We start from the raw sequence: 16,179 nt of genomic DNA, 5'->3' as shown, positions 1-16,179 counted from the left end.
TTTGAATTATTTTACGGATTTTCTCGAAAAACGGGCAGAGTTTCCTCTATTTTTGGACGCCCTCGGCAACACATGTTGTTGTTATTTTTCAAAAACCAATCAACAATTCAAACAGTAATCATTTCAACAGTGTATTGGTATGTTTAAGTGACTTATATGCTCCAGTTAAATATACGATTCCGCAAAGTTTATATATAACAATTTTATTATATGATTTGGTTTGAGAGCTCGGTTCCACAAGTAAAATAATCTCTAAATATCATCAACATAAACTATAAACGTGACGTTATTATTTACCAAATCCTCGTGCCGTTCCGTCGATTAGTATGACTGAGTTGACCCACGGTTTGACTGAGTCGACCGGCTGAGTTGACCAGGTTTGACCCAGGTTGGCTCGGTTTGACTGAGTCTAACAAGAACCGTACTGTTCCACGAACTCTGACCCGAAGCCACTTGACCCGGACCGAACCGTTGACCTTGCTGCAGGGCCGGCCCAATGGGCTTTGGCCCCTAGGCACAAGCCTAGGGCCACCCAAATTAGAAGGCCTGAGTTTTCTATATAATAGGCCCATTTCTAGTTTTAAAGGAAATAGCCCAAACATGTAAGGCCCGTTTTCAGATTCAATTTTAAAGAAACCCACACAAAAAGGCCTCAACAGACAAACACACGCAGTCACGCACACGCAGTCACGCACACGCGACTTCAACCTTGAAGAACCAAACGTCAGCCGTTGCTGTACATCGATCCGGCGCAGATGATGAACTTGAAGAACGAATCGTCGGACCTCGGTAAGTAATTACTAACGGCTATTTTCCCTTTTTTTACATCTATATCTTCGATTACATCTGTACAGACTGTACCTTCGATTACTAGATATCTGTTTAAATCAATTCCAATGTGCAGTCGATTCAGTCTTCTGTTTAATCAGTTCTTCTGTTGTTCAATCTTCGATTATTAAATATCTGTTCATCTGTTGTTCAATCGATTCAGTCATTGTTCTTCGATTTGGGGCAGTGGCGGCAAGCGTTGTTTGTCGATTTGGGGCAGTGGCGGCAGGCTTATTCAGTTCTTCGATTTGTGGCAGTGGCAAGCGTTGCCGCGTTGATTCGATTTGTGGCACTGGCAGTGTGGTGTGGCACAGGTTAGATCTTCTTTCATAAGTTGCTAAATTTTTTATTCAATTAGTGCTTATTTGTTGAACTAATCTTGTTATTTAGGCACTAGGCTTGATTGTTTGTCTATTTAATTTGTTGTTTAGTAAATTAGGGCTCATTACCAATGTCAAATCGAATTAGAACTTTTGAATCCGGTCATTCAAAAAGGCAAAGAAAATGTAAACAAGAAGCTTTAATTGAATCACAAAAGGGAGCACTTCTAAAATTTTGTACACCTACAACAAGTCAACCTACAAACGATGAACCTACAAATGAAAGTGATACACCTACAACTAATGAACCTACAAATGAAAGTGATACACCTACAACTAATGAACCTACAAATGATACACCTTCAACTAATGAACCTACAAACGATACACCTACAAATGATGAATTTACAACCGATGAAATACCTATGAATTTTGTTGATCCAAGTCAATGGAATAATATTAGTATTGATCTAAGAGATATGCTCGTAGAAAAAGGTCCGATTAAAATTCATGATTACGATTTTCCACAAGATGAACACTCTAGAAGCTTTAATACATCTCACTATATGCGAACATTACCAAATGGAAAAACGTTAGAAAGAAAATGGTTGATTTATTCTATAGATTTAGATAGAGCATTTTGTTTTTGTTGTAAACTGTTTAACGTGAATCAATGTACAAGCAGCTTAGCTAAAGAAGGTAATAATGAATGGGAAAATATTAGTAGTAAATTAAAGGAACATGAAAGAAGTAAAGTACATATTAACAATATGAGAACATGGATGGAATTAGAGATAAGATTGGCGAAAAATAAGACAGTTGATAAACAAGCTCAAGATCAAATAAACAACAACAACAACAACCATACCCAGTATAATCCCACCTATAGCAGAGCTATTGATAGGGTCTGGGGAGGGTAGGATGTAGGCAAGCCTTACCTCTATCCCAGGGATAGAGAGACTGCTTCTAGTGAGACCCCCGGCTCTATAAACCATAATCAAGACATAAGCTTCTGGGACATTATATAAGCACACAACTACTAAAAAGGGGGGAATAAAAATAAACACATAAATGAATAAGTACGTGTTAGTAAATTACGACACCGGGACTATGTGAGAACTTATAAAAGCTATATCACACCTTATACAAACTGAAAAATTAAACTCATAAGACGAGAACCTAAACCAAAAACCAGGCCACAATCCTAAAAATCCTTAACCTTAATCCTACGTCTCCACGAAGTTCTGTCCTCGACCATGTCCTCAGAGAGGTGCAAATCTAGCAAATCTTGCCTAATCCGCTCATCCCAAGTCATTTTCGGCCTGCCTCTACTCCTCCTTCCATCTACAGTGAGTGTTTCAACTATTCTACTCGGGTCTGTCGTCTGCCTCCTCCTGACATACCCAAACCATCTCAATCTCAATCAAATAAATAAAGAAAAAGAACATTGGAGAAACGTGCTAAAAAGAATTATTTCCCTTGTTAATGGTTAAGATTTATTTGAAGAACTAAAAATGCTAAGAGATATAATACATGTAGAGTCTGACACACTTATTAATATATTAACTTATATTAAAAACTTTAATTCTTTTCCAAATGCATATATTGCTTATAGAATTATGTTAACCATTCCTGTAACCGTTGCTTCAGCAGAACGCAGTTTTTCCAAATTAAAACTAATAAAAAATTATTTAAGATCTACAATGTCAAAAGAAAGATTAAACGGTTTAGCTATTATGTCAATTGAAAGAGATTTTTTTAGAAGAACTTGATTACGATTCTTTCATCAAACAATTTGCCTCGGTTAAAGCTAGAAAAATCAATTTTATTTAAACGTATACTTAATTTATACAAAACATACAACTTTCAACAAAAAAAAATTTTTAACTTCGCCAACTATAAACTTTTTAGTTTATAATTGCCGGTCCCAAGCTCGGGTAAAGGAGGAGGGTTTTGTTACTAAATATGTTAAAAGGGTAATTTTGCAAAAAAAAAAAAAGGCCTCCACTTCGAAGTTCGCTTAGGGTCTCCAAAAACCTAGGAACGGCCCTGCCTTGCTGAACTTGATCCGAACATGTGAACAGAAGCCGTGACCCGAACCGTCTGACCCGTACCCGCTGTGTTGACTCGCACCGAGCTGAGTTGACTCGCATTGTCTGAGTTGACCGAGTTGACTCGAACCACATCTGAAATTGACCATTCTGACCGAATCGAACCCGATCTGAGCCGAGACCCGAATTCCGAACCCGAATCTATCCCAAAATTTGAACCACATCAGAACCTACATACTACACGAACAAAACAAAACCCGAATCGAACTATATATAACCTGAGCTGAACCCGAGTCGGACACCCCTATCGTCTTCGGACTCCACAACCGTCGCCGGCGATTTCATCGAGCACCATCACCGCTGACCTCATCAGCATCATCACCTTCGACCCAGTAGCCGTAACATCACAAATCGACCCATCAGTTCATCAGATCTCATATAAACATAAGAAAGGAAATCGGTGAGAGGGGGTTTACCGGTGAAGCCTGTCGGATAAAGACAAGGACCGCCGGTCCTTGACGCCGACCGTCGGACCGGGTCTCTGACCGCCAGGTCAAGACGCCGACCGCCGGACCGAGTTGTTTACCAGTGCTGCCATTGCTGATGTTCATCGGAGGGGGGGAGTCTGTCGCCTGAGAACCGAGCCGAAGTGATGAGGTTTCCCGAGTGGTCTGCCGGAATACGACCAGCACCAGCCGGCATGTCGCGGGCGCTGTTCATCAGAAAAAGAGGACCAGGAGAAGTGGGTATGTGTGAGGGGAGTGAGGTGCCGGAAACCGGCACCGGCCGGCCAGATTCTGCTCCGGTCGCCGGAGTTTAGTCGAGAGGGAGAGAGAGGGCCAATGAATATGTGTGTGTTTGTTGTCTGGTATCAAAATGAACGAAGATAAGGTTCAACACTTATTATATATATTTAGAGTTTTAGTTAATGGACGTTGGGCTTGGGCCCAAGGCCCACAAGCCCAATCGCGTGTTTTGTGTGGCCCGTTAATTCCAACGAAACCCGTTATCATAACCCGATTATCGTAAAAATATCGTGAATTATAAATATTTTTTTTAGTTAAAAATATAAAATAGTGTCGGTATTCGATGTTGGACGCTTTCGTTAGTCGGTTGCGGTAAAAATCGCGAAGAATTACCTCGTTGCCGTTTCTAATTCGTTTTCTTCTCCAGTTTCGACTGTAGTTACTAAAATTTGATTGCGAAGCTAAAATATATCGTAAAAATTTTATATTTGTCGGCGTTATCAGTATTTTGTACGGTGTCAGTTCGTTGTCGTTTATCGTTGCGCAGTTGTTCCGAAAATCACCATATATGCACTGTAGCGTCCGACAAGCGTTCCTAGGCACTCCAGAGGCCTAATTAAGTTAATCTACATCATAAACAATATTTATCATCGTTTTAAACATCTGTTAATCGCTTAATTAAGCTCCGTAAATCACCGGTTGTCACATTCTCCCCCTGTTACAGAAATTTCGTCCTCGAAATTTAGACTATGTTATCCCCTCGTAATTGTGTTGTTCACAGGTAAGTCCGAATAATAACAAAGTGAATGAGTGCGTAATCGAAACAAGACTTATTCGAATCATGTGAATTTAATGACATTACTCAACAATAAGAACCCAACGGTTTAAAGGAAATGTGTCTCAGTAATTGATGTCAAAGGAAACGAGACGTATAGGTACAGTCACTAATGTGGCTAAGTTAACTGGAATTCAACAATGAACAGGAACTTCGACCAATCGAATTCCATATGAACGTTTACAATGTGTAAATGAGTTCTAGAAGCAATAACATCCACTGGACGAACTTAGAATCAACAACCTCAAATATAATAGTTTGCATGAAACGCTCGATTGTGATCAGCACAAGCTGCAAGTTATATCGACGCCACAAGGTGTCGCAATGAATGAAACAATTCAATAATAGAGGTGATCGAACAAGTATCACCTGTGTTTTACAGTCAATTGAAAGCGCAGTGAAGTAAATATGAAAATTTGTTTCAAATGACATTATAGAATTTTCAATTGAAAATGGAACATCAAAGAAATAATGTTTTCGATCGAAGACGAAGAAGCAATGAATTTCGCAAAACATTCGATCGATAAATGAATGTACCATTAGTAGGTACACCGGAATTTAAAATGAACTGGTGTACCATTGTCTTAACACACGATTGTGTTAAGACTGCTGTAATATGATAAATCAAAGCGGATTTTAAGCAAATCAATAAATAAATAGTTAAATCTGTGCATGAGACATGTAAACGAGTTTAGCTCCGGCTTCAGACAAGTGAAAATACCACCACAAGGTGTCGAAATCAACAAACAATTTAATGGAGTCGAATGCCCAACAAGTTTACTTCAACTTGGAACAAATGAAACACTTGTTAAAACGAATTTGACTATGATGTCTTCAATACATCATATGGTATCTTGAATTGAATGAGTGAAATGAAGAAGTTCAAACAATCGAACCTGGTTTCGGCGCAAGCCGACAATAAATACATGTATCGACAAGAAAACTTTCGGCATGGTCGCAATGAAAACCATGTATGTAACTTTAAAGAAAAGAAATTTCAAGAAAATGTGTTGACTTGATAACAAGGGAGCCAACCATTACAATAATGCGAGTCATTCGAATCACAAATCAATAATTAGGTTTAGCGAATCAATATTTGAACTTTTGATGAAACGCTCATTCGAAACGAAACCACATGCGCAACAAACGATGCATGCGTAGCATATGAATTTTCAAGAAATGAAGCCTATGAATATTCGCTATACTGAAGGAAATGATCGTGATACAATGACCATTAAGAGGAGTAGAGATACGAAAATCTACTCAGTAAGTGTGAAAGTCGAAATTTTAACAAAAGAAATTTGAGGACTTTACCTGGGGTTTCGTGTGACGGTCGGTTATTAGTTGACATTACCATGGAATGTCGAACTTAGCGTATTCGTCGTTAACTGAAATAGGGGGATGTGGAGGCATACGTCTTTTCCTTGGAGTGATCCGTGTCGTTGCAGGGTCGCGTGACAAGTTGTCGTGTTTTCTGGTCATTAGTCCTCCTGCTCACAGGAATCTAGCGTCGTCATTGAATTACGCCATCGTGTCTTTTAAAAGGCCTCGCCTCGATAGTCGTATGTGTCGTACTTCCACCTCCGTTGACATATAGCTTAAGTTTCACGTATACCTGTGCACTAGCGTTATGTTTCGCGTAAGACGTGATGTACTCCGACATCCGTTGACGTAAAGACTGAGTTCCATGTATTCTCGTGCACTAGCGTTTTTGTTATGCGTAGGCTGCCTGCTCGGGAAGTTAGAATATCATAGACAATATGGATAATAATATGTGCCCGAGTTAATATTCGCGGTTCCTACGTGATGACCTTTAATGAACTTAGACATAAGTTTCCGAAGGTCTTAAATGCATGTTTCCTAAACTCTCAGAGTTTTGTTTACCGTGCGTATTTGTTTTGTGAACCGTGTATGAAGCACCACAATAGCGTATGTTTAAAAATCAAAATTCTGACCTTTTTGTTTTCGGCAACGGTTGGAGACCATATTCGAGTACTAGGCGTTCTGTACGTATTAATAGTCTAAGTCCCAGAGAAAAGTGAGGTTAGAGCCTAGGTATTCCTACAGAAACCTAATTCGTTGTAACCTATAGCTCTGATAACAATCTGTCACACCCCAAAATTATCAGAGCTGGTGTGACTGGACTGGTATCTTCATTGCACAGCGGAAGCAAATAAGCTAAGACTTCTAAAAATTGAACACCTGCTAAGTACTCGAATTTCCAATGATTCTCCTATTCCAACCGTGCCATAACTTTGAAAAGTAACCTGAGAAGGAAACATGCCAAAAAGTCAACATAAAGTTGAGCGAGTTCATAGCTTGTTTGTAAAAGATTTGAAATAAATTATTTGAACAACCGGTTTGTGAAATAATATAGAGAAAATGAATTCAGAAATCATTTTCTTGCCAAGTTATATGGAAACTTTGTATTTGTAACGCATTATGTTTGTAAAACCATGTATTTGTAAAATCTCGTATTTGTAAAATTTGTATAACCGTCAATGCCCACCCTGACCTTTACTCCATGCCCGCATAATCCTATGCTTTGAATTCATATGAGATACGGTATGTAATTTGTAAAAATCAGGTATTTTTGTAAGTATGTATGTCCCTGGTATGTAGCAATAAGGAAAAAGAGATCACCAATGATTTGCAAAGCCATTGATATGTGTGAAGTGATGCAGGAAGACTCAAACCTAGCAGATTTGTACGTCGGGCACTTAGTCACCACATGGTCCACTCGGCGGACTCAGGAGTGGGGCTCGCTACACCCAAATAGATCTATCACTAATGTCCCTCGGTCCTACAACGAGGATTAATGGCCTTTAGTTCTACCTACCCACTCACATGATCTGAACGTCCCAACCCTCCTTAAGCTAACCATACCATGTATAAAAATGTCTGTATTAATTGTAACATGTATTTACCCCACTAAGGCTGAACCTCCCCAGCCTCTATATTGTCACCAGACGATCCATCCCTAGTTATGGAAATCATTCACGTTTCGAAAATACGCATTTGTTTTGTAAAAACCGGAATGTTTAGTATAAACCTTTCGTAAATCATTTGAGTTCCTCGAAATCCATTAGTAATATGATTTAGAAATACGAGTTTTGCGTTTGTTCAAAACTGTGTATGTTCTTGCAAGACGTGCTTTGTCTAAAAATATACAGTCTTTGTTTATCGAAAACTTTGTATGTTTTCTGAAAAAATGTGCATGTCTTTCCACCCCCGAAAACATTTATAAAAATGTAAAATAGTAAAAAGTGGGGGTTATGAACTCACCTGAATATTCCTGTGCAAAGCTAGCTCAATACGACTTTGCGATGTCGTTTCCAAGACGAGACTCGCTAGTGTGCATTCAACAATATTCCTAACAGGGAATATCTAATAAGTTTCTAAATAAACGCAGTAACTAAACTACATGTCACCGAGCTCTACCGAATCGTTAATCGAACGATTCGACGGTCTTAACGAAAATGACTAAGTTAAACTTTTTTAGCTCACATAACGTCGTTAAGGAGTAACAAGTCTTGGGAAGACTTAGTTTTCATGAGCTTTATAGTATATAAATATTTAATAAATATTTATATAAAACATATAAATATATGGTCTTGCAAAATTGTACGTGTATAAAAAGAATATTCATCTGAAAATTGCATATAACAGACTTGTATATGTCGAAATATATGTAGATGCCGTTTAGGCGTTTTAAAATAAACATAAAAAGTTATATTTATTTAGTAAAAGAATTGTTTATTTGAAGTCTAAAATAAATAGATAATCTATATCTATTTTATAAAAGGATTCATGATGTGCGAACTTTAAAATAAATATATAAGTTATATTTATTTTTATAAAACGAATGGTTGTGGTTTGTCGTTTCAAATAAATATATAAACTATATTTATTTTAGTAAAACAATTGTTGTGTCAGTTGATATTCGAAATAAACATATACTCTATATGTATTTTTATAAAAGAACTCGTGTTATTTGACGTTTGAGATAAATAAGCAACCTATATGTAAATGGGATAAACGAAATCGGGTTTGGCCGTTTTTAAAAAAAAAAACAATATAAGTAATTATATTTATTTTTATAAAAGATTTACGAAATTTTCAAGCTTAAAAATAAATATAATAACGATATTTATTTGCTTTAAAATGATTTCCGAATAGTTGCAAAGCTTGTCGCAAGTAATTATTTAGTTGTATTCGTTCTTCATAAAAGGTTACTTTAATTCGATAGTTTGAATTATTTTACGGATTTTCTCGAAAAACGGGCAGAGTTTCCTCTGTTTTTGGACGCCCTCGACAACACATGTTGTGGTTATTTTTCAAAAACCAATCAACAATTCAAACAGTAATCATTTCAACATTGTATTGGTATGTTAAAGCGAGTTATATGCTCTAGTTAAATATACGATTCCGCAAAGTTTATATATAATAATTTTATTATATGATTTGGTTTGAGAGCTCAGTTCCGCTAGTAAAATAATCTCTAAATATCATCAACATAAACTATAAACATGACGTTATTATTTACCAAATCCTCGTGCCATTCCATCAATTAGTATGACTGAGTTGACCCACAGTTTGACTGAGTCGACCGGCTGAGTTGACCGGGTTTGACCCAGGTTGGCTCGGTTTGACTGAGTCTGACACGAACCGTACTGTTCCACGAACTCTGACACGAAGCCGCTTGACCCGGACCGAACCGTTGACCTTGCTGAACTTGATCCGAACATGTGAACAGAAGCCGTGACCCGAACCGTCTGACCCATACCCGCTGTGTTGACTCGCATCGAGCTGAGTTGACTCGCATTGTCTGAGTTGAACGAGTTAACTCGGTTGACAGAGTTGACTCGAACCACATCTGAAATTGACCATTCTGACCGAACTGGACCCGATCTGAGCCGAGACCCGAATTCCGAACCCGAATCTGTCCCAAAATTTGAACCACATCAGAACCTACATACTACATGAACAAAACAAAACCCGAATCGAACTATATATAACCTGAGCTGAACCCGAGTCAGACACCCCTATCATCGTCGGACTCAACAACCGTCGCCGGCGATTTCGTCGAGCACCATCACCGCTGACCTCATCAGCATCATCACCTTCGACCCAGTAGCCATAACATCACAAATCGACTCATCAGTTCATTAGTGGGGGTTTCCCATGTGTTACTAGACCACGCGTATCGATTGCTACGAAAATATAAGAGGTGCCCTAAGTCAATGTCTATCAGCATTGACCCTTTGCCCATAGTCCATTAGTACACGCCCGTCCGACTGGCACAGTGTGAGGTTTGTTAAACCTAATAGCGCTATTAACTAATGACCCGCTCGCCATAGGCCTCGGCGATTAAGTCGGTAAATGAGGGACTTAAAGTGATAGAGTTGATGGTCTTATGATCGTGTACGTAGGTTTTACGTACGTGCCCTTCAATCCGAGGACAGTAAAAAGTAGTCTAATAGAAATGATAGTACAAGTAGTTAATCAATCCCATTCCAAACCCCTGGGAATCCCATGCCTTAGAAAGAGTGTGAACTCACCTCGGTTTGCTCGGTTAGATTCTCAATATAGCTAACAGTCAAGGTCGGTCAATCACATCCTAGTATGATTTACCAGTTAGTCATTTAGTGGCTTTCAAATAGAACACAAAGTTCCTACACGTATCTATCACATAACATGCATCACTTTAACAGTTTATGCCCTCTAAGTTTCCCATCCATTCCCCACTCAAAATCAAACATACGATAATGCACATAACATATATAACATGTTAGATCATTCACGGATAGCATACTCGACATTTAGACACGCAAGTCACAACTTATCTCAATTCAGCATTTATATTCAAAACCGGCTGTTTTCGGACATCTTAATAAAATAGTTATATTATTCCAAAAATTCCCAAATTCCTACAAGATGTCTTAAACGTTCCATATTTTATTGTGTAAAAATATTGGAGTCCGGTTCACTACCAATATTTTATAAAAAATCATATTCCGGACTGAACTCAGATTTATGTATTTCTGACCACAGTCCACGGAACAATTTATTAAAAATTCATCGAGTGTCCGATTTACGAAATTCCAGTGGGGTAATTACACATGCATCGGTTGTCATCTACTGTATAAATTTCATGGTCCGATTCCTCACAAAACTCAGGTTACGACTGAAAGTATGACACCCATTTATTGCTGGTCAAAATTCAGCTTAAGTTGCTGTTACAAATTAACACTTTAAAAATAGTAAACGGAGTCCAAAAATTACGATTCCGGTGCCATTAGAACCGTATTTCCTAATATCACATTTTAGACTCAAAATATCAGTTTTTTTGTTGAGTTTATGACCTGTTTACAGCCTGTTAAAGGCGGCTGAAAATACACATCAGCAAGCTGTTATCAGTCTAAAGGCTACTAAAACGCACACATATGATTACCATACATTCTAATAATGATTTACAACAGGTTATAAGTTATTTACAGCAAACTAATACTCATATATTTCAGATTTATCTTGTATTACCATGTTTCATCATTATTTACTCTTTAACCAACAAGTTCATCACTCTAGCAAGACTTTTTAGTTTTGATTTTTAGTGTTCACGATTTATCCGACAAAACTCTTATTAACCACTCTAGACAAGATCAAGAAGAGGTTTAGAGTCACTTACTACTAGCTCGAGGCTAGGGAAGATCAAAGGCGTAAAAGTGGTGGATAAAAGCGAATAGAGAAGGTCCTTCCACTTCCGAACGCACCGAGCTTCGTTGTATGCCTTCTAACACCTATGTGTGCACTTAGAATGCTTCAAGATGATCAAGTGATGGTGGTGGTGGTGTTCTTGGGGTTGGCCGAGTTCAAGAGGGGAAGAGAGGAGAGTAGTGTGTGTTTAAGTGTGTGTTGAAATGAGACTAGAACCCAAGGTGTCTTCTTATAACCCATCCATCCATTTTAACCCTTGTATAATGTGTCCATTATGGGGGAACAAGATCCATTTAACAATTGAAATAAAATCAATTGTGTAAGGGCCATGTTGGCCGTAGACTAGGTGGGGGGGGGGTCTAGGTGTAGGTCTTAACCAACTAATTAGTTTGTAGTTGAATTTCAAGTGCTAGTTAGGGATTTAGTTACTAGATATTTATGTAGTGTGTGATATGATATTCGGGGATCATAACTAGTTCAGAAAAATAAAAACGATGCCTCTGGTAATATTTTAGTGTTCCGGGTAATGTCCGGTTGTTCGGTTTGATACTGTTCCGTTAAAGTGCTTAATTAATCCGCAAAGTGTCTTTTATATATATTTTTGTAACCCTTTTAATTTCTAACACTTAGGAAATTATAACGAACTATTTAGTGACCTTTCTGTACAGTATTAGTATATTAACAAGTACATGTAAGCATAACATAGATATCAGAAAGCAGTTAAGTAATTTCACACAGTCGTCAAGCACATTAATTATTATTAATAAATTGTACGGAATACATGGGATTTTGAGGGTTGTCACATTCTCCCCCTGTTAAGAGAATTTCGTCCTGAAATTTAGCGCGTGGTTACTGAGGAAGCTAGTTAAGTTGCGTTGTTTTCCTGGGGTGTCACATCATCCCCCCGTTGATTTGGAATTTCGTCCCGAAATTCTGCAGTAGCTTCAGTCTCAGTAGTGGTTGTGTGTTTATTAAACAACTGGGGATACTTGAGTTTCATTTGGTCTTCTCGTTCCCAGGTGTACTCTGGGCCACGACGGGAATTCCAATGAACTCGGACGAGAGGTATTCTGGTGTGCTTGAGAATCTTAACGTCTTGATCCGTAATCTACTGGTTCCTCAACGAATCGCAGCTTGTCGTCGATTGTGAGCTCTTTGAGAGGAACTATGAGGGTCTCATCTGACAGACACTTCTTCAGATTCGACACATGGAATACGTTGTGAACTCCACTGAGTTCTTCAGGTAGGTTCAGCCTGTAAGCGAATTTGCCAATTCTCTCAAGGATCTCGAACGGTCCGACATAACGCGGATTGAGTTTGCCTCGTTTGCCAAATCGGACTACACCTTTCCAAGGTGAGACTTTGAGCAGCACTCAATCCCCAACCTGGAACTCGAGTGGTTTTCTTCGCTTATCGGCATAGCTTTTCTGACGGTCACGAGCTGCTGCCATTCGCTGTCGTATCTGAGCAATCTTCTCGGTTGTATCTACTACAAGTTCTGGACCAGTGATTTGACTGTCACCAACTTCTGCCCAACAGAGAGGTGATCGGCACTTGCGTCCATACAATGCCTCGAACGGAGCAGCCTGGATGCTGGTGTGGTAGCTGTTGTTATATGAAAACTCCACTAATGGAAGATGCTTTTCCCAGCTGTTGCCGAAGTCGATCATGCATGCCCTAAGCATGTCTTTGAGAGTCTCAATGGTGCGTTCAGATTGCCCATCCGTTTGTGGATGATAAGCGGTGCTCATGTCTAATCATGAGCCAAAAGACTTATGCATAGCTTGCCATAGTTCAGAGGTAAAACGAGCGTCACGATCAGAAATGATGGAGGTTGGCACTCCGTGCCTTGATACCACTTCTTTTAGGTAGATGTCTGCTAGAGTAGAAAACTGATCCGTTTCTTTGATAGGCAGAAAATGTGCAGACTTGGTCAGTCGATCCACGATCACCCAAATGGTATCATTTCCGCGTTGAGATCTGGGCAGACCAGTAACGAAATCCATGGAAATTTGCTCCCATTTCCATTTCGGGATCTCTGGTTGTTGAAGTGGGCCTGATGGTTTCTGGTATACGACCTTGACTCTAGCACAAGTCAAGCATTTACTAACGTAGGTCGCTATGCTGGCTTTCATACCAGGCCACCAGTATGTAGTCTTGAGATCATGGTACATCTTGTCCGAACCAGGATGTACTGAGTAACGAGACTTATGCGCTTCATCCATCACAAGCTCGCGCAAGTCTCCATACAATGGAACCCAGATGCATCCGTTAACATAGTAGGCGCCGTTTTCTTTTTGTTCTAGCCGTTGCCTCGATCCTCTTAGGGACTCAGCTCTGATGTTCTCTGCCTTCAATGCTTCAACCTGAGCATCGCGAATCTGAGCTGGAAGGTTAGATTGGATGGTAAGCTGTAACGCACGTACACGCCTAGGTATAGTATCCTTTCGACTGAGGGCGTCGGCCACAACATTGGCTTTGCCCGGATGATACTTGATAGCGCATTCGTAATCATTCAAGAGCTCTACCCATCGGCGTTGTCGCATGTTTAACTCCTTTTGCTTGAAGATATGCACGAGACTCCTGTGATTGGTGTAAATGGTGCACTTGGTACCGTACAGGTAATGTCTCTATATCTTAAGCGCGAAAACAACTGCTCCCAGTTCCAGATCGTGAGTAGTGTAGTTCCTTTCGTGAACTTTAAGTTGGCGTGATGCATAGGCAATGACCTTGTCGCGTTGCATCAAAACACGCAACCAAGTCCGGATGGAAGCGTCGCAATAAACCACAAAATCATCTGTGCCTTCAGGCAATGAGAGGATAGGTGCGCTACAGAGTCTATCCTTCAAGTGCTGAAATGCGGACTCCTGTGCCTCACCCCAACGATAGGTGACACCCTTCTGAGTCAGTGAAGTGAGAGGTTGCGCAATCTTGGAGAAATCTTTGATAAACCTTCTGTAATATCCTACCAAACCCAAGAATTGGCGGATCTCTGTTGGTGTGCGGGGTGCAGGCCAGTTCTTGATCGATTCAACCTTGGACGGATCAGACGGATCAGCATGAATCCCATCCTTGTTTACCACATGGCCCAGAAAATGGACTTCGCGAAGCCAGAAGTCACATTTCGAAAACTTGGCATACAGCTGCTCTTTACGAAGTAGTTCCAGAATAAGCCTCAGGTGTTGCTCGTGTTCCTCCTGACTCTTAGAATAGATCAGGATGTCGTCGATGAAGACTATGACAAATTTATCCAAGTAAGTCTTGCACACTCGATTCATGAGGTCCATGAATACCGCTGGTGCATTCGTCAGCCCGAATGGCATAACCAGAAACTCGTAATAGCCGTAACGAGTCCTGAATGCTGTTTTGGAGACGTCCTCCTCTCTGACTCTTAGCTGATGGTAGCCTGACCTTAGGTCAATCTTAGAATAGAAACTCGACCCTTGCAATTGATCGAATAAGTCATCAATGCGTGGAAGAGGATAACGATTCTTCACGGTCACCTTGTTGAGTTCGCGGTAGTCAATACACATCCTGAAGGTACCGTCTTTCTTCTTTACGAATAACACTGGAGCTCCCCATGGCGAAGAGCTAGGACGTATGAAACCCTTTTTCCAAGAGTTCTTGTAGTTGCGTGGACAGTTCTTCAAGTTCCGATGGAGCTAGACGATAAGGGGCTCGAGCTATGGGCGCTGCTCCAGGAGCTAGCTCGATTTGAAACTCAACTTGGCGATGAGGCGGAAGACCAGGTAATTCCTCAGGAAATACCTCAGGAAAGTCGCGCACAATAGGAATGTCTTCTATCTTCCTTTCTTCTGCGGATGCCTCAGTAACGAGGGCTAGGATAGCGGTGTGGCCCTTCCGTAAACACTTCTGGGCTTTAAGGAAAGAGATGATGCCTACAACAACACCACTCTTGTCGCCACGAATCACGAGGGGTTCTTTACCAGGGCGAGGGATGCGGACGATTTTCTCCTTGCAAATAATCTCCGCTTGGTGTTGAGATAACCAATCCATTCCAATGACAACGTCGAAACTACCCAGAACGATAGGAATAAGATCGATGGAGAAGGTCTGACCAGCTAGGACGAGGTTACAGCCCTTAACTATGTGGGTGGCTTCAAGACTTTTACCGTTTGCTATTTCTACCGTGTGCTTGGTGTTCAAAAGTGTTGGAGTGCGCTTAAGCATTTGGCTAACTTCTAAGGACACGTAGCTAGTATCGGCACCCGAATCAAATAAAACAGTAACAAAGAAATCATCCAGAAGAAACTTACCCATCACAACGTTGGGATCGTTCCTTGCATCACCCTGACCAATCACGAAAGCACGACCTCTTGCTCCATTACCATTGTTGTTACCCCCGTTTTTACCTCCATTGTTGTTCCCGTTTCCCTGGTTGTTGTTCTGATTTTGGTTAAGCTGGGGACAGTTCTTCTTAAAGTGGCCTTCAGCGCCACACTGAAAGCTTCCCCTGTTGCCCTATTGCTGTTGTTGATTTTGCGGTGCTTGCTGTTGCTGCTGGCGATTCTGATTTGCAGGCCGTGAGCTCCTGCAATCCTTGGCTTCGTGACCCATCTTGAGACACCTCTGACAACGTCCTTTCTTGCATTGACCACTATGGTGTCTGTTACATTTGTTGCACTTCGGGTGGTTTCCTCGATACCCACCCTGTCCTTGAT

The 16,179-nt window shown here is 40.3% G+C and overlaps 1 protein-coding gene and 2 long non-coding RNA genes across 3 annotated transcripts in view; 1 reads left to right on the top strand and 2 right to left on the bottom strand.

Moving 5' to 3' along the window:
- Positions 1-1,279: 1,279 nt before the first annotated feature.
- LOC110882450 (zinc finger MYM-type protein 5-like) lies at positions 1,280-2,068 on the top strand. Its single transcript, XM_022130468.1, has one exon. It carries the CDS (start codon positions 1,280-1,282, stop codon positions 2,066-2,068), a length of 789 nt encoding a protein of 262 aa, XP_021986160.1.
- A 1,137-nt stretch (positions 2,069-3,205) lies between these two features.
- On the bottom strand, positions 3,206-4,163 carry LOC110882486. The gene is made up of 3 exons (XR_002560106.2): positions 3,676-4,163; positions 3,478-3,581; positions 3,206-3,400 (listed from the first exon to the last, which is right to left on the bottom strand). It is a non-coding gene; the product is annotated as an uncharacterized LOC110882486 (long non-coding RNA).
- A 5,656-nt stretch (positions 4,164-9,819) lies between these two features.
- Positions 9,820-16,179, bottom strand: part of LOC110884972 — a 56,659-nt gene continuing 50,299 nt past the window's right edge. The window contains exon 6 of the long non-coding RNA XR_004869514.1: positions 9,820-9,903. This is a non-coding gene — a long non-coding RNA (uncharacterized LOC110884972). The remainder of the gene's footprint in view (positions 9,904-16,179) is intronic.

Source organism: Helianthus annuus, chromosome 10 (genome assembly GCF_002127325.2).
Source record: "Helianthus annuus cultivar XRQ/B chromosome 10, HanXRQr2.0-SUNRISE, whole genome shotgun sequence".
Classification (NCBI taxonomy): Eukaryota; Viridiplantae; Streptophyta; class Magnoliopsida; order Asterales; family Asteraceae; genus Helianthus; species Helianthus annuus.
The sequence above is the reverse complement of the archived record's forward strand: the minus strand, read 5'-3'. Positions and strand labels throughout refer to the sequence as shown.